General features: G+C 37.0%; 2 protein-coding genes across 2 annotated transcripts in view; one reads left to right on the forward strand and one right to left on the reverse strand.

Annotated features, from left to right (window-relative positions):
- Nucleotides 1-23532, forward strand: part of LOC132100596 (macrophage mannose receptor 1-like) — a 124150-nt gene that overhangs the window by 31189 nt on the left and 69429 nt on the right. The gene's annotated exons all lie outside the window — the stretch shown is intronic.
- ltb4r (leukotriene B4 receptor) lies at nucleotides 717-12949 on the reverse strand. The gene is made up of 4 exons (XM_059505820.1): nucleotides 12792-12949; nucleotides 10038-10589; nucleotides 1735-2008; nucleotides 717-1124 (listed from the first exon to the last, which is right to left on the reverse strand). The coding sequence occupies exons 2-4, from the start codon at nucleotides 10553-10555 to the stop codon at nucleotides 753-755; spliced, it is 1164 nt and encodes a 387-aa protein (XP_059361803.1). The 5' UTR covers nucleotides 10556-10589; nucleotides 12792-12949; the 3' UTR covers nucleotides 717-752.

A 23532-nucleotide genomic window follows, 5' to 3' on the forward strand; every position in this document is an offset into this window, starting at 1 on the left:
AATTTGAGTTACATTAGAACACCTGACATTATGTGTGTTTTCACACCTAGTGGACTTGAACCCTGCAAACACTTTCAGAGCGGTTTATCTTTGTGTTTCATTAAGCTGAGAATACCTGGAGTATACCTGTAGCCATGTTCCCTCACTGCCTAAAATAACACACAACTTCTACCATGTCAGGCTGCAGGGTTTATTTTTTATTTTTATCATGATTTTTATATGATTAATATGTAGTTTATTGTCATTATTATATATTATATAACATCAGAATGATAATTGAACTGATAACCCCCCCCCAAAAAAAAAAAAAAAAATCCTGTTTAAAGTTTGAGGCATACAGTAACTTCCCTGTTACCTACTTTTACAAAAAGAGAGCCTTAGAACGAGCACAATTAAACAATCATTATATACATTTATTGTTAAAAATGTTTACAGTTTGCTTCCCATGATAATAAACAACATTTAATTGACGTTCATTTTAAAATATTTCAGAAAGTAAAAAAAAAAAAAAAAAGAATTCAAAGTAATATGAATAATAGTGAATGAAATGTAATGGAATTTGACTAGAACAATAACACCCAGTGTTTGCTTCTGTTTCACATCAGAGATGTAAATATAGTTCAGTCTCTAGGTCTTACTAGGTCTTAATGTGTAATGGACGTAAGCAAATGAATGAGGATGTGTTCACATGCAAATCTGTTCATGTTTTCTAAAAACGAACCTCAGGGGAATGAATGTATGATACAAGCACTTTAATGCAGGGTGGTGAGAGTCTTCATCTCATTTCTGTTGTGCATGGCTGCTATGGCCTCGACTTCAACACCAGGGGTCTCTGCTCTCGCTCTGTCCCCTTTGCGACTCAGTTTGTTGGACAGCTTGGTGAAAACAGAGCTCTCTGTATTAGAGCTGCGACTGCTGCGGAAGGAGGCCAACTCCGAGTTGGTTCCCTCAAAGAGCTTGGCCATGAAGCCCAGACCAGCCTGACGGATGTGAGAGCTGCCAGCAAACACGTACAGGACTGGGTTCACGCTGCTGCTAATGAAGGCGAACGCCGTCACGGTGGGACGAGCTCCTACTGCCACTGCTAAAACAGAAGAGGAGGAGCCCTGCATCAGACCAATCACCTGTGAGAACAGAACAACAAGAAAGAGAATTGCTTGAAAACTGACCTTATTGAACATAGCCTACTGGTTTCACACATACGAAAACAATTGACTGTCTGTTAGAGTATGCAAGGGATGCTGAGCCTCCAGTGATCAAACTAAATGCTATTTTTAATTCATCCACTAATGTGCATAGCTCAAAGGCTTTTATAATGTAAAAGGGTATTATTTTAGTTCATGAACATCTTAAAAACTCCTCATTAGTAAACTGACCAATCAGAATGATTATTCAAATAACTTCATAAATGATTTGTCACCTTACACATAAAAAACATTTAATAAATCGCTATAAGTGACCCTTAAAGGCAATCATCAAGTCAAGCATATATGCAGTCATGAACATCTTAAAGACATCTTCTAAATGTCTATTTGACATCTGATAGAAAATCTCTTATAGACATATTGAAGATGAGCAAACACGACAAAATACATCTCACAGATGTAAATGCAGTCAAATAGATGTCTCTGTGATGCACATGTGCTCTCAGGGCTATTTTTTTCAGGCATGTATTCATGTGATGTTTGAGCGATGAGATATTAAAGGAATCATCCAGTGTGAGGTGTTGCTCACCTGCAGGATGTTGATGAGGTGATACGGCAGCCAGAAGACGGTAAAGGCAGCAATGATGAGGAGGATGAGGGCGTTTCCTCTTCCTTTGCGGTGGAACATGGCGCTGCGCAGCCGACGGATCGCTGAGAGGTAGCAGAACAGGATGAAGCTGAAGGGCAGCAGGAAACCCAGGACAGTCTCAATCAGGTACTGAAAGGTTTCATGAGCGCTGCTCTCCCAGTGGTACGGCTTACACAGGTAGATGGACACATTCGTAGAGACTGGCAACACAGAACTATAGGTGCAAAGAAGAAAACAACAAGACAGATTGGGACAAAAGGAGAAGGGTTACAATTATATAAAAACCAATAGTTTCAGTCCTGGACTCCTGGCTGTTGATAAAGAGTTCTGGAGGTATTCAATTTTTACTCCATTCATCATTTATTATAATTCCAACTCGAGTTTAAAATCTGTTCATGCCATTTTTCTGTGAAATGCCACTTTATTATTGCCACAATTAGTTTTATCTGGTTTTATAAAGCACATTATTTAACTATTTTGCTCCACTAGAAGATCTTGAGTAACAGAACACTGATATGCAACAAAAATAACATTCTGCTATGGAAGCTGAACTGGCATTTTGCATAATTTATTGTACTTTGTATTTTATTTTCATAAAGAAACATTTTCCAAGTTCCTAACTGGTGCAAAAGATCGGTAATTGCAACTCGGAAACTATAGTTTTGTTATACAATTTAGTTTAATGTACTATAACCCAACATCTGTTAAATGCCATAAGATTAAAGTGTTACGTCTGCCTTATGCAGTTTCATTTCCAGCCAAAATGTTACATCTGTGCAGCTTAGCACTTCAACATCTTTATGATGTTACAATGACATCCAGTGCCCGTTGGGGGAAGATGCAAGCAGAAAATGAAGAATAATAATATATTCACAAAGTTGAATGTGAATATGACTCAAACTTCCAAGATTGCATCGTGAAACTGTTAAGAGATAACAAACTTTATCTCATCTTTCACGAAGAGGTGATTTCATATAAATATGTATGATCATCATACTAAAACATCCCTGCTGAAAAAACTAAAGCAAAAACTAGCCTACGCTAAGTGGTAAAAACCCCTCTAAAAAGCCACCTGCTGAGCATCTAAGACCAGGCCGGAAATACCAGTTAAAGCCAGCTAACCAGCTAAGGCTGTATTTAGCAAGGTTTTTTTTTTTTTTTTTTTAGCAGAGATAACATTTGTAAGGGCAGAAAGGTAAGCATTAGGCCATAACATTAAAACAAGCATCACTGGAGCGTAAGTAGACTGTATGAATATGTATGAGATCACACAAATTCATTCGAATTGGCTACCAGTTCGCCAAAACATAAAAAAAAGGTATCCATGAAACTATGTTTGCCTATATGCTGTCCAACTGTCCAACATAAGTAATCAGTACTTTTTTTGATTATTTATATATTTAATTTATATTACCCTTCTTCGAGTTCTTGATTGACAGTATTCAATCACTTATGAAGTACAGTTTTTGAAATGTAGGCTGTGAACTCTTCCTCCTCGTGTGATGAGCGCAGTATAGTGAATATCAAAGCTGATGAGCCGTTGCACACACACATAATACATCACATTTCCATCACTAAAATCTATATCATTACACTACATCGTAATAAGAATCGCAGAATAACATTTCCGAGAAAATATTAAGTAAAGGTAACCAATTAGAATTTACCATGTTTACAAAATTTACCATCTTTTATCCTACATCTACAAGGCAAATGTATTTGTTTCATTATGTCAACATCATCATCAAACAATGGCGTGGATTTATGGTGGGTAGGTAGATTTTACAAGTGACATTTTACAAATTTCAAATGATTTTCAATTGATACTTGTAATTCAATTGATAGTGTAAGTGTAGGTTTAGGGTCGGTGTAGGTGTAGACGTTACAGAGCCACACAGATGGGAAATCAAAAATTACCTGTATTACAGTATATGATGTAGCTGTCCATCAGTGTAAACAATGTGCAAAGTAATTAAACCAAAAAGTACACGATTTATAAAGTTATTGGCTTCTAAAGTAAGGAGTCGACTCTGAATCGCTGAAACGAGTTGTTATAGATTTCAAATCTTTTGCCCATCTCTTTGGACGTAACGAGAACACTTTGCATAATAATCTCCGCCTACCGTCTTGGGAGAAACTAAACTCTGACCTGCCCCACCCCCCACACAGACGCTCTGGTTAGTAGTTGGTGTGATAGCATCATGTCGAGGAGACAGTGTGTTTTTAATTGTAAAGGCAAGTTTGTTTTATTTTCACTGCCAAAGAATGAAGATCAGAAGAACCAATGGCTAAAATTCATTTTTACCACAATACCAGAGCAGTACAACAAATCCCTTTTGTTGTGTTCACAACATTTCACTGATGACTGCTTTTCTAATCTCGGTAAGTTCAAGCCGGGATTTTCAAAGCGTTTGGCCATAAAAGAGGGTTCATTACCAACTTTATTTGGACCAACAAGCATCTCCGAATCACAACCTGTAAGAATGATTATGAAGTTATGTGTTTGTTTTCTCCAGAGCGTCTTATCAGTATGTCGCGCTAGCACTATATGTTAATGCTAATGCATTGTTTACCGTGAAGTTGTGTGCTCAGTTTGGTTATGTACGTGCTTACATGAATATGAAAATGTTAGTGTGTGTCATCGTTTTTATTACTTGGATGAATGATAAAAGACATGTAGATATGATGTTTTTCTCTTACGAAAATTAACCATGGTTTTAGTGAGGTAAAGTGTAGTAACCAGTTGACCAATCAGAACACAGCATGCTACCGAATGGTGGGGTTTAAGGAAACTGAATCTTTTGAACAGCATTTTAAAATGATATTTTGAGAAAATGACAATGTTTTTTAACCTTGCATGGATTTAAACCTGTTGTACAGGACTTATAAACAGTGATAGCTGTTAGAATGTTCTTAAAAAGCTTAGAATTTTCATCTTACTGGCTCTTTAATAAAGCATAATCCATTGGGAAGCATTTTTTTGTTGTCACATTGTGCTAGTTACTGTTTCAAATGGTAGCAACAATCGGACAGGGTAGCTCAAATCATCAGAACATCAACCTGCGCTTATTAATAGTATTAAGTATTAATGTTAATAATACTGAATTCAGTCGTCCATTCGGTGAAACACTGCAAGCTGTAAAGTAAGTAGGAAGTCTTTGTCCAAACTCAACTGGTTTTGCGAGAGAATGCAAAATATTAGAAAAATATTGTTTCCCTCCGCTCCGTATTTTTCCCACCAGCATGTCCCTTTCGGGGCACCGTAGGATAGGCTACATACAGTTAAGGTGATATGTGAAATGACTTAACCTTTGATATAAGATTTTAAGTTCGTCATTCCACAACAACAGGCCCATCATATATATTACAACTTGATTGAGCACCACAAGGTGTCACTCTAACTTGCCTCGCCTACTCTTGACTCATTAGGGCTGCAACAACAAATCGGTAAAATTGATTATCATCGATAATGAAAATCATCAACGATTCGCATTATCGATTAGTCAAAATTACATCTTTTAGACAAAATACATCTACAAATATTGGAAGAAACAGATCGAGCTCCTGCAAGAAAATTATTTTAAGCTTCAATCTGATGCATTATTCGTAATGTGCATCCTCGGTGCAAAAAAAAAAAAAAAAACCCCTTAGTTAACGGTCATATCCATATCTTTTAATGTTATGCATAAAGGCCCATCTTGACAGTCTGTGTTAAGTTTTAAATCTTTACTGACATATCGCCGGCGCTTCACACAGAGGAACACTGCAGAGAGGCGAGGGAGACAATATTCAGTGCAAAAACATTAATTATCTGAATTATCTGTTGTTTAACATTTATATTGAAGTTTAAAGGTCAACATGCAGTGTGAGTTATTTATGAGAGTAAGAACTGTGAAGGGACAGCAGTGTGTGATTGTCTGAATATAAATATCAGGCGCTTTTACACTCAGGATAAAGTAATTAGAGTAAGAGGAGACTAACTGTGATCAAAGTGTTCCTGCAGAGCATTATTGTGATTTTATTTGTCGCTATTTTCTTTATTGTTTTCATTTTCGATCTAGAGATTTAAACTATATTCACATGATCAACAAATTTATTCAGACAAATGATGAAAGGGTTTTTTTTTACCAGTTTTGTAAAGGTTTGTGCCACTGCTGCTCTTAACTAACAGTACTGTAATTAAGATTTTTTTTTTTTTAGCTTTCTGTATTGGTTAGACCTCCACTATGTGTAAGCTTTTTAGTAACAATAGTAAGCTATTTTTAATGCTATAATATAATTATTGCTGTTATCTGTAAAGGAAAGGCAAAAAAAATTGTCATGTGCTTTATAGTGTTTTTTTTTTTTTAATTCAGATACCCAATTAGTCTAAAAGTACATAAACAATGGCAGCAAACAAGCTCCAAATGCAAAGCAGGCCAATTTTGTTATTATGTGAATAAATACTATTTAGTTGTTCCAGTTTGTAATTTTTACAGAAATTACAATAACATCTTTAGAAATTTTTTTTTCTTTTTTTTTGACAGATTCCTAATAAATGTAAGCACTATATGTTTTCATATCATTCAGTGGGCACATTTGTTTTAAGGACATTGGGCAGAATGTGGAATATTGTGTTTTTTGTCAGTAAAATTTAAATAAAGAATATAGTGGTTTTAATCTGAATAATAAAAAAAAACAATATTGGCCAACTAATCAATTATCAAAGTAATCGTTATCTGCAGCCCTAGACTCGATTATTATTCCTGAGGTAAAACATGCCCTTCTCATTACTCTACGGACAAAGAGATGTACAGTAGAAATAAATAAATGTTAAAATAAATAAATATTGAAATAAATACATAAATGTGGAAGTAAATAATTTTGAAAATGAGTAAATGTATAAATCAATAAAATGTGGAAAAAAAAAAAAAAAATGTGTATGAAAATTGTAGAGTCACACTGAAGGCATCAAGGGCTATTTGAGCAAAAAGGAGAGTGATGGGGTGCTGCGCCAGATGACCTGGCCTCCACAGTCACTGGACCTGAACCCAATCGAGATGGTTTAGGGGTGAGCTGGACCGCAGACAGAAGGCAAAAGGGCCAACAAGTGCTAAGCATCTCTCGGGGAACTCCTTCAAGACTGTTGGAAGACCATTTCAGGTGACTACCTCTTGAAGCTCATCAAGAGAAAGCCAAGAGTGTGCAAAGCAGTAATCAAAGCAAAAGGTGGCTACTTTGAAGAACCTAGAATATGACATATTTTCAGTTGTTTCACACTTTTTTGTTATGTATATAATTCCATATATAATTCCACATGTGTTAATTCATAGTTTTGATGCCTTCAGTCTGAATCTACAATTTTCATAGTCATGAAAATAAAGAAAACTCTTTGAATGAGAAGGTGTGTCCAAACTTTTGGTCTGTACTATATATATATATATATATATATATATATATATATATATACAGTGTTGGGGAGTAACTAGTTACATGTAACGGCGTTACGTAATTTAATTACAAAATTATTGTAACTGTAATTAGTTACAGTTACTAAGAAAAAATGAGTAATTAAATTACAGTTACTTATGAAATTTTTTACGATTACAAAGGGGATTACATTTGAATATCTACACACATCCACATACAGATTTAACTGATTTCTTTCCCAAATTGCACTGACTATTCTGAGACATACCGCCCTGATAATTTCCGGGATGCGGAAATACAGTCTGGTTCGTAGAATCCAGTCATAAAAACGAAATGCCTAACGCGAACGGAATATGCCACATTTTGGATGACTAAATCAAAAGTAGGTCAGTAGCCTACACTTGAATCAAAACATGACATGGACTAGTGTCTGTGAATATTAAGCCCCAAAAATGCAATTTATGACTCCTGCACGTTCTGCCGTCTGTGAAAATCAGGCGCGGACTGGACACCGGGAGAACCGGGACAATTCCCGATTTTGGTTAATTATCGATTTGGCCATTTGATAATTAAATCTCTAATAAGTCATGAAGTGTTAGTCATGACTCGCGCGCTCTCCGCGCCTCCGCCAAACGGTTTGGATCAGACTCAGAGTAATCAATGCGAGAGAGAGAGATAGAGAGAGAGAGAGAGAGAGAGAGAGATAGAGAGAGAGAGAGAGAGAGAGAGAGACAGAGACAGAGAGAGTTAGAGAGAGAGAGAGAGACAGAGACAGAGAGAGTTAGAGAGAGAGAGAGAGACAGAGAGAGAGAGAGAGAGGAGAGAGAGAGAGAGAGAGAGAGATAGAGAGAGAGAGAGAGACAGAGAGAGAGAGAAAGAGATAGAGAGAGAGAGAGACAGAGACAGAGAGAGAGAGAGAGAGAGGAGAGAGAGAGAGAGAGAGAGAGGAGAGAGAGAGAGAGAGAGAGAGATAGAGAGAGAGAGATAGAGAGAGAGAGAGAGAGAGATAGAGAGAGAGAGACAGAGAGAGAGAGAGAGAGAGAGAGAGAGAGAGAGAGAATAGACTGCTGGAGCAGAGAAGCAGAACTACTGTTCAGGGTTTCAGGTCAGTTTCATCTGTAAAGATGCTTTTTTGTCTTTGTTTTTTTATTTATTTAATCAAGCAGCAGCACGTTGCTCACCAGTCATCACTCAAAATACTATATAAAGGACATCATTATTATCTGTTGTAATGTTACAGTAGGTATTTAGCTGAAAAAAATCAGATTTTTTTTTATAGGTTTAGGGGGAGCTACGACAGACAACACAACCCTTACGAAAATTAACATTTTAATATTTAACTATAAATCCAGAGAAAATGGTTACTATTGTTAAACTGTGATAACCAAAAATGTAAAATTATTTTACAAATGTATTTATTTAAAAATAAATACAAATCCATTTGCAAAAAAAACAAGTTTATTTTACTTTTATATAGGCTAATAAAAGCATGGTAATTTTTTGTAAGGGAAAAACATGACTCGTGTACAGTATTAGGATTTTTCTATAAAGATATTGTAGTATTGTAGAGTATTGTATTGTAAAGTATAGTTTTGTTCAATCTTGAGTATTAAAGTCATGAGAGAGATGGATAACAGGGCAAAATAAAGAGACTGAAGAGAAAAATGGAAGTGAAGATGCAGTTCAGGAGAGAACTTTTAATTATTTTGCATGTCCCCAAATTAAAGATTTACACCTTTTTTATGTCAGGTCCATACAAAAAATAGTTTTGTCCATGAATTTGTTTGCATGAGTTTGAATTTTCCAGTCTGAATTTTTTTCCCAGTCCGCCCCTCCTGTAAATTAATGGCAAAGACATGGTTTCATTTACTACACATAGGCCTACTGAAGCTCGCAGTGTTTTCAACCTCTGCTGCCTCAATATAGGAGTACACGAGCACATAAACATAATTTCTAGAACTGCTCTGTGTCACTTCATGTGCATTTTACTTATTTTGAGAAAACTATGATCATATACAGAGAGACAGCAGTTTAAAAAAAACACCAATGTTTCAGGAGTTTATTACAGAATATGTCACATGCTTATTAGATAACTGCATTTAAGTTGATGTATATGCTTTTATTTATTATTCTTTAATTTTCACAAATTTAGAAAAGTAATCAAAAAGTACTCAAAAGTAATAAATTACATTACTTTAATAAAGTAATTGAAAAGGTTACACTACTATTCCATTTTAAACAGGGTAACTTGTAATCTGTAACCTATTACATTTCCAAAGTAACCTTCCCAACACTGATATTATATATATATATATATAAATTAGTTTTTATTTTTTTACTTAAATTTTACATTTCTTTGTATATTTATTTATTTCTCATTTTGTCAGGATTGGCATTCCATCCCTTACGAAAATGAGCCATTTTGAATTTGAATTTGGCGTATTGATTACCATTTGGTTAACCATAGTTTTACAACAAATACCATGGTTAAACTATGGTTACTGTAGCAAGACCATGGTACATTTGTGGCTGACATGTATTAACTATAGTAACCATGTTTTTTTTTTGTTTTTTTTTCGTGGTATAACCATGGTTAATTTTCATAAGGGATAGGCTGAAATTAGCCTTCGTGCTGGACCAATCACATTCATCTTAATTAACCTATGTGTTATGCATTGAATTATGTGTTGGACCAATGGCATCCATCTGTTTAATGGTCAGGGTCAATATATTATGAATCTGCTGTTCCAAATGTTGTGCTGACTGATCTTACTGTTTGAAGAAAGTGTGATTTGTGTTTCAATGTCTCTGTAAAACAAACCCCTCAGACGTACCGATAGAACAGCATGGGTATAGCCATCAGAAAAGCCATCACCCAGATCCCCACCATGACGGACAGGAGCCTTTTCTTAGTCTTCAACCTCTGAGACAGAAACGGCTTTGTGATGGCCAGCCAGCGGTCCATGCTCATCAGGCAGATCAGGTAGATGGAGGCGTACATGTTAACGCAGCACAGGTAATGGACCGTCTTACACAGGGCGGCTCCAAACTCCCAGCCTTTCCTTCCTATCAGGTACCGGAGGAACAGTGGGGAGCTCAGGAGAACCAGCGCATCCGCCATGGCCAGATTCAGGATCAACAGACACGTGATGGAGCGGCGACGCATTCGAAACAGAACTGACCACACCACGAACAGATTCCCGGGGAAACCAAACACGAAGGCGATGACCAGGATAGCAATGCTGATCTGATGGGACAGGGGCAGGGATGGGGTGGAAGGTGAGGAGGTCACGAGGGAAGACTGAGCAGGTCCAGATAGGTCTGAGGGCTTCGTAGGAACAAGAGTGGCCATTTGATTTAAAGACAAGTGTTGCTTCTCGTATTTCCTGTGAAGAGAAAACAAACAGAGACAGGAAAAAAAAAAACTAGATCCATTTCCCAGTTATGCTTCATCAGGGGCATCATGCACCAGTGGTGGTCAGTAACGGAGTAGCTTTACTTCATTACTTTACTTAAGTACATTTTTCAAGTAGGCCTATCTGTCCTTTACTGAAGTAGTTTATTTTGAGTTACTTTTACTTTACTACATTCCAAAGCATAAGATCATACTTTTTACACGCAGAAGCGGTGGCTGAGTCTTTCAATGAACCTAAATCGGTTCACAAATTGCACCAATAATTAGAATGATCCGATTGCAGCTGTTCTCGAGTCGAGATTCAAATGAACCATTTAGTGTGATTCTCCAGTGAACTGAATTCATAAGTAAGAACTGGGAGATCTTATGATCGTGTGTGCATCTGATGTTGTTAAAAGTAAGTTATTAATGTCGAAATGTAAGATTAATTGTTTTAACTGTAAACTATATTTAGGTAAAAAACCATCAGTTGTTTCTGAACTAAATCTGCTTTAAAGAGTGATCTATTTAAGCCCACTGAATTGCTTGAATGCAGACGATGCAGACACATCAATTAGTTTAAAACAAACTAAAAAAACCTTGAAATAACACAGACTAAATAAAATAACTCATACACATTCAAATTCCCAGCTGCCGTAAGTTTTATTAAAATGCTACGCATGCCCTATGTGATATCTGTTTTTATATTGTTTATAAACAATATAAATTTTCATATTTTTTGGATTATCTAACCGAGTAGGCAGATATGAATGTTTTTATTCATATCCATATATTTTTATTCAACCACCTAGATTACATCTGGAGGAAAAAGGAAGCATGTGATGTTCAGAACATGTTAACTACAGTAATTATCAAAGTGATAAGTGTTTCCTCCAGGGGCATCTGGCCAGTAAAATTGAAAAAGAAGTACTTTTACTTTTACTGGAGGATTATTTTATTATAAACGCATCTGAACTTTTACTAGTACTTGATTTGTGTACTTCTTCCACCACTGTCATGCACTCATGATTTTTGAGAGGGCAAAACAGTAAAGAGAGTTAAAATTATACTTATTTATAAGAATTTGCCAGATTATTCGGTCAGCGAGCAATTGAGCTAAGCACTGCGTTTCAGTCATGACTCATCTGAACGTCTCTGATTGGCCATTGCATTCATAGGCGCAACAGAATGAGTGTGATTAGTTATAATGCAGCGCTGCACCAATGCATCTGTCTCTGGCTCAGGGCCAGTCAGCGAACACAGATTTGAATTTAGCAGCTAATGCTGTGCCACAATGCACGATCTAATCTTAGAGGTGTGATTGTATCAAATATAAAAGATTATTTTGCTATTTGGAAGCTGCATTCAAAATCCACTTGGTACATCTATTTATCTGTCTAAATAGTTTTTTTTTTTCCTGCTGTGTTTGCAGTAGAGATTTTGCCCAACACAAAGAGCAGTTCCCCTTTTGGTTTCTGTCAATCCCCATAAATATGACTGATATTTAACATTTATGTAGGACTACAACAAAACACATTGAGTTGGCAAAGTTGAGGCTTTTTCTTACTTTCTGAAAATCTAGATGCAGTACAATGATACTGCAGGAGTCTGAAGTCTCTTTTATTTTTTCTTATTGTAAAGTTTTACTTCTCTAATTTAACAGGGCAGCTTAATACCACAAGCTGGCACTAGGTGCTGAAGAAACACTGAGAACTGTTGTTTTTCAAGCACACCACAAACCATTACACTTACATCATTGCCCATTAAAATATGCTTATGGTTGCAGATTTTGCCTTTTTAATTTGATTTTATTTACATTTTTTGCTTAAAGTTAGTGTTACAGAATGAATTGTGTTTCTAGGTATATCAGTTATGATGATTCATCTGTATTCTGTGACGAGTTTACTGCTGAAAGTGAGTTAACCATATTTTACATATTTATGACTGATAAGATGCTACACTCACAATTTTAAATGTTGTAAAGTTCTTAAAGAACATTTCAAGCACAAGCATGTAAAATTTGACTAGGTCAGAGGTCTAGAAAAACGGTCACCAAGTCCAATTTACTCTCAATAAAACATTACCCAAAGAATATATCTTGTATTGTAGAACCCCTTGTATTGTAAAACTGCACACACACAGAGAGAGAGAGAGCGAGCGAGAGATAAACAAACTCGTATATGTATGCACTTACCTCAATTCCTTGTAAACCTTTTTTCAGCCGAGCACATTAACGTGGCAGTAAACATATAGAATCAGTTCTGCCCAATGTCTCAGAAGTGTCCTTATCATTAATATCTTTTAATAGTGGGGCTGCTTTCACTTCCTCTTGACATAAACCACTTGAGAAACAACCAATTGCCTCAGACAGGAAAGAGCAAAGAACACCTAACATGCACAACATGTGTGTGTGTGTGTGTGCGTGCACGGATGTGAAATGCTTCTAGTTCCAAATGACCCACGTTGTTTGTTTTCATAAGAGGATTGTTCTAAGACTGTCGTAACCAGGATGGGAGGATACATTCATCACACGCAGCTGATTTCTGTGAAGTGACGGGACATTTTGCACAAATGGCTCAGATTCACTTCAAGTTCAGAGTAGTGCTGCTCCAGTCCAAATGTTGTGTCATGTCATTAATTGGTTTAGGACTCTTCTATCTCCTATACTAGAAAAAAAAAAAAAAAAAAACACGGTCAGGTGCAAATAACAAAATAATTGAGAATTATTATCAGAAATGGATGATTTTCTATAAAGAAAACTATGAAAGAATGGATGTATTGTAACAATCCCCAAAAACGGGGAAGGAAGCCACATGGTTTTGCTGTACAAAATAATTATATGGAAATCCATAGTCAAGGAAACACCCAACCACACAAGGTTTGTCAATACAAATACAATTTGTCAATACAATTTTTTTTTTACACAGCTGCAATGCAACAGTCCTTAATGAAGCAGCCCCTCCTAACTTCACTTACATGAGTGTCTGCAGGACTGTTAGGAGAGGTGGAGGTGTAGCTGCTCTATTTAAAGATGTCTATCAATGCAAGTAGGTGTCATTTGGTCAGTACTTGTCTTTTGAATGTCTAGGGATTGTGCTGAAAGGTGCTCCACACATTCTGTTTATTATTATTTACAGGCCTCCAAAATACACTCCAGCCTTTGTTGAAGAGGTCACAGAAATGTTATCAATGATTTCCTCAGAGTTTGACTGTTTTGCTATTGCAGGGGATTTTAATATTCACATAGATAATTCAGAAAACAAAACTACAAAAGAAATGATAACGGTTTGAAACACTTTTGACTTGACTCAGCATGTGCATGGACCCACACACAAAGGTGGACACACTCTAGACTTAATCATCAGTAGGGGTCTAAACATTTCATCCATTGTTATTAAGGACATAGCACTATCTGATCACTTCTGTATTTTCTTTGATATTCTGATGTCTGCTACAACTGAATCTGGATCGGTCTCTGTCAGAAGGAGATGCATTAACGAGAACACAAGTGTACTATTTATTGAGGCTATATCTTTAACACCAAGCATTTCTGCAGACTCTGTTGATATTCTCCTTGATTCCTTCAACTCAAAAGTTAAGAATGTTATTGATGATATTGCTCCAATAATAATCAGTAAGAAAACAAACAGACAGAAATCAGTTTGGAGAAGATCAACAGCAGTTCAGACTATGAAAAGATAATGCAGAAAAGCAGAGCGGATGTGGCGGAAGACAAAACTTGAAATTCACTATAGCATCTATAAAGACAGCCTTCATGCTTTTAATGTGAAACTAGCCACAGCTAGACAGAATTTCTTCTCAAACCTTATAAACAGTAACTTAAATAACACTCGTACTCTTTTTGCCACTGTTGAGAGACTGACAAACCCCCCAAGTCAGATTCCCAGTGAAATGCTCTCAGACAGCAAATGCAATGAGTTTGCATCCTTCTTTTCTGAGAAGATCATCAATATCAGGAAGGCGATTAGCACATCCTCAAGTAATGCAGAGGTCAGACAGATTAGGCCACAATATAAAAAAGATACTATGTCGATTTTTGAAGCAATTGATAGCAGAATTCTGGAAGACATAGTGCAGCACCTAAAATCATCAACCTGCTATCTTGACACACTTCCCACATCTTTTTTCAAAAATGTGTTTAACTGCTTAGAAGCAGATCTTTTAGAAGTGGTGAACGCCTCACTTCTTTCTGGGACATTTCCAAACTCCTTAAAAAATGCAGTTGTTAAGCCCCTCCTGAAAAAGAGCAATCTTGATAACACCATTTTGAGCAATTTTAGACCAATATCTAATCTTCCTTTTATAGGTAAAATTATAGAAAAGGTCGTTTTTAATCAGCTGAACAAATACTTAAACTCAAATGGATACCTGGACAATTTTCAATCTGGTTTTCGACCGCATCACAGCACAGAGACAGCACTCATTAAGATAATAAATGATATTCGCTTAAATTGTGACTCTGGCAAAATATCGGTGCTGGTATTGCTAGATCTCAATGCTGCGTTTGACACTGTCGATCATAACATACTACTAGAGAGGCTGGAAAACTGGGTCGGGCTTTCTGGGATGGTACTCAAATGGTTCAGGTCATACTTAGAAGGGAGAGGTTATTATGTGAGTCTAGGAGAGCATAAGTCTAAGTGGACGTCCATGACATGCGGAGTCCCACAAGGGTCAATTCTTGCACCGCTCTTGTTTAGCCTGTATATGCTTCCCCTAAGTCAAATAATGAGAAAGAACCAAATTGCCTATCACAGCTATGCTGATGATACCCAGATTTACCTAGCCTTATCTCCAAATGACTACAGCCCAATTGACTCCCTCTGCCAATGCATTGAAGAAATTAATAGTTGGATGTGCCAGAACTTTCTTCAGTTAAACAAGGAAAAAACTGAAGTCATTGCATTTGGAAACAAAGATGAAGTTTTCAAGGTGAATGCATACCTTGACTCTAGGGGTCAAACAACTAAAAATCAAGTCAGGAATCTTGGTGTGATTCTGGAGACAGACCTTAGTTTCAATAGTCATGTCAAAGCAGTAACTAAATCAGCATACTATCATTTAAAAAACATTGCAATAATTAGATATTTTGTTTCCAGCCAAGACTTGGAGAAACTTGTTCATGCCTTCATGTTCACCAGCAGGGTGGACTATTGTAATGGGCTCCTCACCGGCCTTCCCAAAATGACCATTAGACAGCTGCAGCTCATCCAGAACGCTGCTGCCAGGATTCTGACTAGAACCAGAAAATCTGAGCATATCACACCAGTCCTCAGGTCCTTACACTGGCTTCCAGTTACATTTAGGATTGATTTTAAAGTACTTTTACTCGTATATAAGTCACTAAATGACCTAGGACCGAAATATATTGCAGATATGCTCACTGAATATAAACCTAACAGAGCACTCAGATCATTAGGATCGAGTCAGTTAGAAATACCAAGGGTTCACACAAAACAAGGGGAGTCCTCCTTTAGTTACTATGCTGCCCGCAGTTGGAATCAGCTTCCAGAAGAGATCAGATGTGCTAAAACACTGGTCACATTTAAATCTAGACTTAAAACTCATCTGTTTAGCTGTGCATTTATTGAATGAGCACGGTGCAATGTCCGAGCTGATTGCAATATATATTTTCACTGTTTTTTTTTATTTAATTTTATTTAAAATCATTTTCTAACTGTTTTAAATTCATTTTAAATAAGTACAGTTTTAATAATTTTAAAAGTTTTAAAATTTCTTGTTTTATTCTTGTTATTATTTTTCTTCATTACTATTTTACTTTCTTTTATGTAAAGCACTTTGAATTACCATTGTGTATGAAATGTGCTATATAAATAAACTTGGCTTGCCTTGCCTTGCCTTACACAATCATATTCCTGTTAAAATCCAAAGTGGCTGGGTTGCAGGTTACAGTAAACAAATACAATTAATCTAAAATGTATTTGAGATTGGTAAAAGTTGACAGGGTTAAAGGGTTAGTTCATCCAAAAATGAAAATTATGACATAAATGACTTGTGACCCTGTTAGACCTCAGTTCATCTTCGGACCACAGTTTAAGATATTTTAGATTTAGGGCCCTATCTTGCACCCAGCGCAATTGACTTTGTACACTGACGCAAGTATCATTCCTATTTTGCACCGGCGCAAAGCGGACTTTTCCCTCCACAGACGCACGTTGTCAAACTACAGATTGAACTTGCGCTCCCTGGGCGGGTCGGCGCAAAAAAGAAGGCGTGATCCGGCGCAAATAGTCCCTGATGCTATCTTGCAGTTCAATAAAACGTTTGCGCAACTAACCAAAAAAAACCTGGTCTAAAGTCAATGGCGAAATGCGCATGTTATCAGATGCTATTTTAAGCGTGCAATGGCCATAGTGTAGCGTGTGTGCGTGCATTCCTCTCCAGACTTCACAAGGCAATGTGATTAATTTAGTAAAATAATTTAATTATCTTGGCATCATTATCGATGATAAATTATCTTTTGAGTCTCACATAACTCATTTAAAGAAAAAAAATGAAATAAAGCTTGGGTTTTATTTTTAGAAACATGAAATGTAAGAAAGAGAAGTTTCTACTATGTCTTGCCTTTACTTATATACAGTTATGTGGTGTATGAATTAGATTCCTATCTACTTCTTTCTTCTCTGGATGCTTTAAGATTTAAATCCGATTGTAAGCCTTTAACTCTTAATTATAAATTGTATAATAATTTATCCTGGTCATTTTTGTATTTTAGAAGGAAAATTTATTTTTTATCGAAATATTTATAAAAACTATTCTGGGATTGTTGCCTTTTTATTTAGGTTGTCTTAAAAATGGTTTTGTGAATATTCCCTCTGGTCTGATAATTGTTTTACTCTCGTTTCACTGGCAAGAACCGAATTGGGAAAAATGGCATTTATGTACGCAGTTCCATTTGAATGGAATAATATATTGGCATTTTAAATATATTATTCTGTCACGCGAAGAAGAATCATTGATTTGCTGTTGTTTCAATCTGTAAATGCTGTCAATTCTCGGCCAGGACTCTTTGAAAAATAGGCATTTTAATCTAGATTACACATTTACAAAATTATTATATGCCTGTTAAACCAAAGCTTATTAGGTTGTGTTTCTCCTATCCCCATACAATGTCACCTGTGTTTTATGGCCAGACGAGAACATATGTCTCCTCAGCTCTGCACCGCACCTGGCGCGCGCCTTGGAAGATCCGCCGTTAAAATATCGATCCGCTATGAAATATGCGCGTCTCGTCTTAAAGGGAAGGATATATGAAGCTCTGATTGGTTTATTTCATGTTAAGCCCAAACCACACCTCTGAATAATGAAGCTACTTCAGACATGCCTCTTTGAAACTTGCGTCGGGCGCAAGAGTCATTTATTCCGCCGGCATAATAGCAACAGCGCCAAAGACCCGCCCACAAAGTTACTTGCGCTTTGCGCTTTGCGCTTGATACTTGCGTTTCAGATCGTTAAAATAGGGCCCTTAGTCCGAGAGCTCTCAGACCCTCCATTGAAACTGTGTGTACGGTCTACTGTCCATGTCCAGAAAGGTAAGAAAAACATCACCAAAGTAGTCCATGTGACATCAGAGTCAGTTAGAATTTTGTGAAGCATCAAAAACACATTTTGGTCCAAAAATAACAAAAACTGGTGATCCGGTGTACTGGTGATCCGAAAAACGATGCAACCGGTTCTTGACTCGAGAACGAGTCAATCTTTCGTTCGTTATTTGGCTTGGCTCGGTGTTCATCTTCAGTTCTCTCTTCACAGCAGTTCATTCAGTGTACTGTTTGAGTAAATGAATTACTCCGGGATATTGGTTTGTTTTAACTGAGAGTGAGTGTCAGCCACATTAAAAAAAGTTAACCGCTTAAGTCATTTGTGGATTAATGCGTATTGGAGACGCGAACCATTTAAAATGATTCAGTTTGATTTGGTGAACTGGTTCAATCAGTTCACTAAGAAGAACCGGTTCAATCAAATGATTCGTTCACATTCGACCACTTTGATTATGTTTTTCTTACCTTTCTGGACATGGACAGTATACCCTACACATACTTTCAATGGAGGGACAGAGAGCTCTTGGACTAAATCTAAAATATCTTAAACTGTGTTCCGAAGATGAACGGAGGTCTTACGGGTTTGAAACGACATGAGGGTGAGTCATTAATGACATAATTAACATTTTGGGTGAACTAAGCCTTTAACTTAGGAAAAATTGATGAATCAACTAGCAGGTTAATATGTGCAGCACAGTGTCACAAAGGTACCATAATATAAACATTAAAATGAGTGTGACCATCCAACATGCAAAAATTCAACACACAGCAAACCTCATGCTGACATGCTGTAAGTATACATAAGTGTACAGGTATCAATTAAATAACACCAATAAATAAATAAATACATACCAAAGATCAATCGGTATCAAAATTTACATCGATCAGGCTTAACATTATGACCATCTTCCCAATATTGTGCTGGTCCTCCTTTTGCTGCCAAAACATCCCCAACATCCCACTGATGCTCAAATGGATTGAGATGAGGAGATTTTTGAGGCCAAGTGTTGGAGTGCAATAGTGCATCCTGGTGCCATGTGTTCCCCAGGTAAGTGACACACTTGCACCTGGCCATCCACGTGACGTAAAAGAAAACGTGATTCATCAGACCAAGCCACCTTCTTCAATTGTGCCATGGTCCAGTTCTGATGCTCTTATGCCCACTGTTGGTCCTTTCGATGATGGACATGGCGCAGCATGGGCACCCTGACAGGTCTGTGGCTCAGTCCCATATGAAACAAATGGTGATACACTGTTTATCCTGACACCTTTCCATCAGAACCAGCATTAACTTCTTGAGCAATTTCAGCTATGGTAGCTCGTCTGTTGGATCAGTCCACACAGGCCAGCCTTTGCTCCCCACGTGTATTAGTAAGCCTTGTCGCCGGTTCACCACTGTTCATTACTTGAACCACTTTTGATAGATACTGAGCACTGCAGACCAGGAACACGCCGCAAGAGCTGCTGTTTCGGAGATTCTCTGACCCAGTCATCTATCCATCACCATATGGCACTTGTCAAACTCAATCAAATCCTTACACTTGCCCATTGTTCCTGCTTCTAACACATCAACTCTGAGGACAAAAATGTTAACTTGCTGCTTAATATGTCCCATCCACTAACAGGTCCCATGATGAAGAGCTAATCCGTATTCACTTCACCTCTCAGTGCTCATAATGCTACTTATGGTGTATAGTCTATAGCCATTGTCAATATACAGTTTAAAAGGCATATAATATAACAGTATCCTGCACTCTCACGCACAGATGCACATCATTAACTCCCAGTGGCAAACAGAGAAATCATCTAACACAGGGGTCTCCAACCCTTCTCCTGGAGAGCTACTGTCCTGCAGATTTCAACTCCAACCCCAGTCGAACAAACCTGAACCAGCATGTTGTCGCAGATGCATACCAAGATTTGTAACGATACGTCAGTGTGTTCATAAATTATAGAATTTTATGACTAAATTCTAAATGACCAACACCAAAAATGTTTAACATGGGAAAATTGGGTGTTATTCGACTCCACATGGTTCACCTAATCTTAAGAGACCATTTTTGTGGTTTTTGGCCAAACCATTCAACAATTGTATGCAAAAATATACATTTTTTATATCTCCTAACCTCTAGGTGGCACAATGCCAAAACACTGCAGGTAGTCTCAGGTCATGCTTGTTATAACACACATTAAGTTTAGTCTCAGTATGCCAAACTGTTGCGGAGATACAATTTGGAGTGATTTCCGTCAAATTCGTTCATGCATTATTTGAGAATGGTTTGACAAATCAACTTGAATTCCATAAATTTTTGCCAGCATGGTCTGAAGATGATCTGAGCCAATTTTATTTAGAATCAGACAAACCGTCTAGGACGATTTCGAAAACGTCAGAGCCAAGGATTTTCCTTCTGTGCCTTATGATTCAAAAGTAATTAACATTGATGAAATTTTGGACATATAAACATTGATGCAATTTTGGACAAGTGGTGACACTTGAGAGCTTGAGTCAGAGACTCCAAACTTGCTGTGGTTCATGTTGATACTGTCCTCTATCAGTGTGCCAAATTTTACAACTTTCCCACATAGCGGTTCAATGGGCTGCCATCAGAGCCAGCCAAAGGCATAAGCGAACTAAGTGGCTGCTTAGGGCCCATGTGGCCAACATATAAACTAAAATATTAATAAAATATTATTTTTGATGTGTGCTAATTAATCATTTCAACTGAAAAAAAGCACTATTAATGTTAGGTTACATTTTATTTTGATGGTCCCATTAGTCTATTGACTATATGCAACTTTGCAACTAAGTGTCAACTTATTTGAGTATTAGAAGGTTTAGGTTAAGATAAGCAGTTGGTAGAATGTTGCCGCACTTGCAAAGACACTTATGTCAGTTTATATGTTTGTTAATTATCAAAATAAAGTGTTAACATATGTTTAACAGACATATTACTAATGACCGCTAGTTGACAGAGTTACTTATCAACAGCAATGCGCATGTTATCAGATGCTATTTTAAGCGTGCAATGGCCATAGTGTAGCGTGTGTGCATGCATTCCTCTCCAGACTTCACAAGGCAATGTGATTAATTTAGTAAAATAATTTAATTATCTTGGCATCATTATCGATGATAAATTATCTTTTGAGTCTCACATAACTCATTTAAAGAAAAAAAATGAAATAAAGCTTGGGTTTTATTTTAGAAACATGAAATGTAAGAAAGAGAAGTTTCTACTATGTCTTGCCTTTACTTATATACAGTTATGTGGTGTATGAATTAGATTCCTATCTACTTCTTTCTTCTCTGGATGCTTTAAGATTTAAATCCGATTGTAAGCCTTTAACTCTTAATTATAAATTGTATAATAATTTATCCTGGTCATTTTTGTATTTTAGAAGGAAAATTTATTTTTTATCGAAATATTTATAAAAACTATTCTGGGATTGTTGCCTTTTTATTTAGGTTGTCTTAAAAATGGTTTTGTGAATATTCCCTCTGGTCTGATAATTGTTTTACTCTCGTTTCACTGGCAAGAACCGAATTGGGAAAAATGGCATTTATGTACGCAGTTCCATTTGAATGGAATAATATATTGGCATTTTAAATATATTATTCTGTCACGCGAAGAAGAATCATTGATTTGCTGTTGTTTCAATCTGTAAATGCTGTCAATTCTCGGCCAGGACTCTTTGAAAAATAGGCATTTTAATCTAGATTACACATTTACAAAATTATTATATGCCTGTTAAACCAAAGCTTATTAGGTTGTGTTTCTCCTATCCCCATACAATGTCACCTGTGTTTTATGGCTTTTAAAATATTGATCCGCTATTAAATATGCGTGTCTCGTCTTAAAGGGAAGGATATATGAAGCTCTGATTGGTTTATTTCATTTTAAGCCCAAACCACACCTCTGAATAATGAAGCTACTTCAGACATGCCTCTTTGAAACTTGCGTCGGGCGCAAGAGTCATTTATTCCGCCGGCATAATAGCAACAGCGCCAAAGACCCGCCCACAAAGTTACTTGCGCTTTGCGCTTGATACTTGCGTTTCAGATCGTTAAAATAGGGCCCTTAGTCCGAGAGCTCTCAGACCCTCCATTGAAACTGTGTGTACGGTCTACTGTCCATGTCCAGAAAGGTAAGAAAAACATCACCAAAGTAGTCCATGTGACATCAGAGTCAGTTAGAATTTTGTGAAGCATCAAAAACACATTTTGGTCCAAAAATAACAAAAACTGGTGATCCGGTGTACTGGTGATCCGAAAAACGATGCAACCGGTTCTTGACTCGAGAACGAGTCAATCTTTCGTTCGTTATTTGGCTTGGCTCGGTGTTCATCTTCAGTTCTCTCTTCACAGCAGTTCATTCAGTGTACTGTTTGAGTAAATGAATTACTCCGGGATATTGGTTTGTTTTAACTGAGAGTGAGTGTCAGCCACATTAAAAAAAGTTAACCGCTTAAGTCATTTGTGGATTAATGCGTATTGGAGACGCGAACCATTTAAAATGATTCAGTTTGATTTGGTGAACTGGTTCAATCAGTTCACTAAGAAGAACCGGTTCAATCAAATGATTCGTTCACATTCGACCACTTTGATTATGTTTTTCTTACCTTTCTGGACATGGACAGTATACCCTACACATACTTTCAATGGAGGGACAGAGAGCTCTTGGACTAAATCTAAAATATCTTAAACTGTGTTCCGAAGATGAACGGAGGTCTTACGGGTTTGAAACGACATGAGGGTGAGTCATTAATGACATAATTAACATTTTGGGTGAACTAAGCCTTTAACTTAGGAAAAATTGATGAATCAACTAGCAGGTTAATATGTGCAGCACAGTGTCACAAAGGTACCATAATATAAACATTAAAATGAGTGTGACCATCCAACATGCAAAAATTCAACACACAGCAAACCTCATGCTGACATGCTGTAAGTATACATAAGTGTACAGGTATCAATTAAATAACACCAATAAATAAATAAATACATACCAAAGATCAATCGGTATCAAAATTTACATCGATCAGGCTTAACATTATGACCATCTTCCCAATATTGTGCTGGTCCTCCTTTTGCTGCCAAAACATCCCCAACATCCCACTGATGCTCAAATGGATTGAGATGAGGAGATTTTTGAGGCCAAGTGTTGGAGTGCAATAGTGCATCCTGGTGCCATGTGTTCCCCAGGTAAGTGACACACTTGCACCTGGCCATCCACGTGACGTAAAAGAAAACGTGATTCATCAGACCAAGCCACCTTCTTCAATTGTGCCATGGTCCAGTTCTGATGCTCTTATGCCCACTGTTGGTCCTTTCGATGATGGACATGGCGCAGCATG

Source organism: Carassius carassius, chromosome 2, assembly GCF_963082965.1.
Source record: "Carassius carassius chromosome 2, fCarCar2.1, whole genome shotgun sequence".
NCBI classification, from domain to species: Eukaryota; Metazoa; Chordata; class Actinopteri; order Cypriniformes; family Cyprinidae; genus Carassius; species Carassius carassius.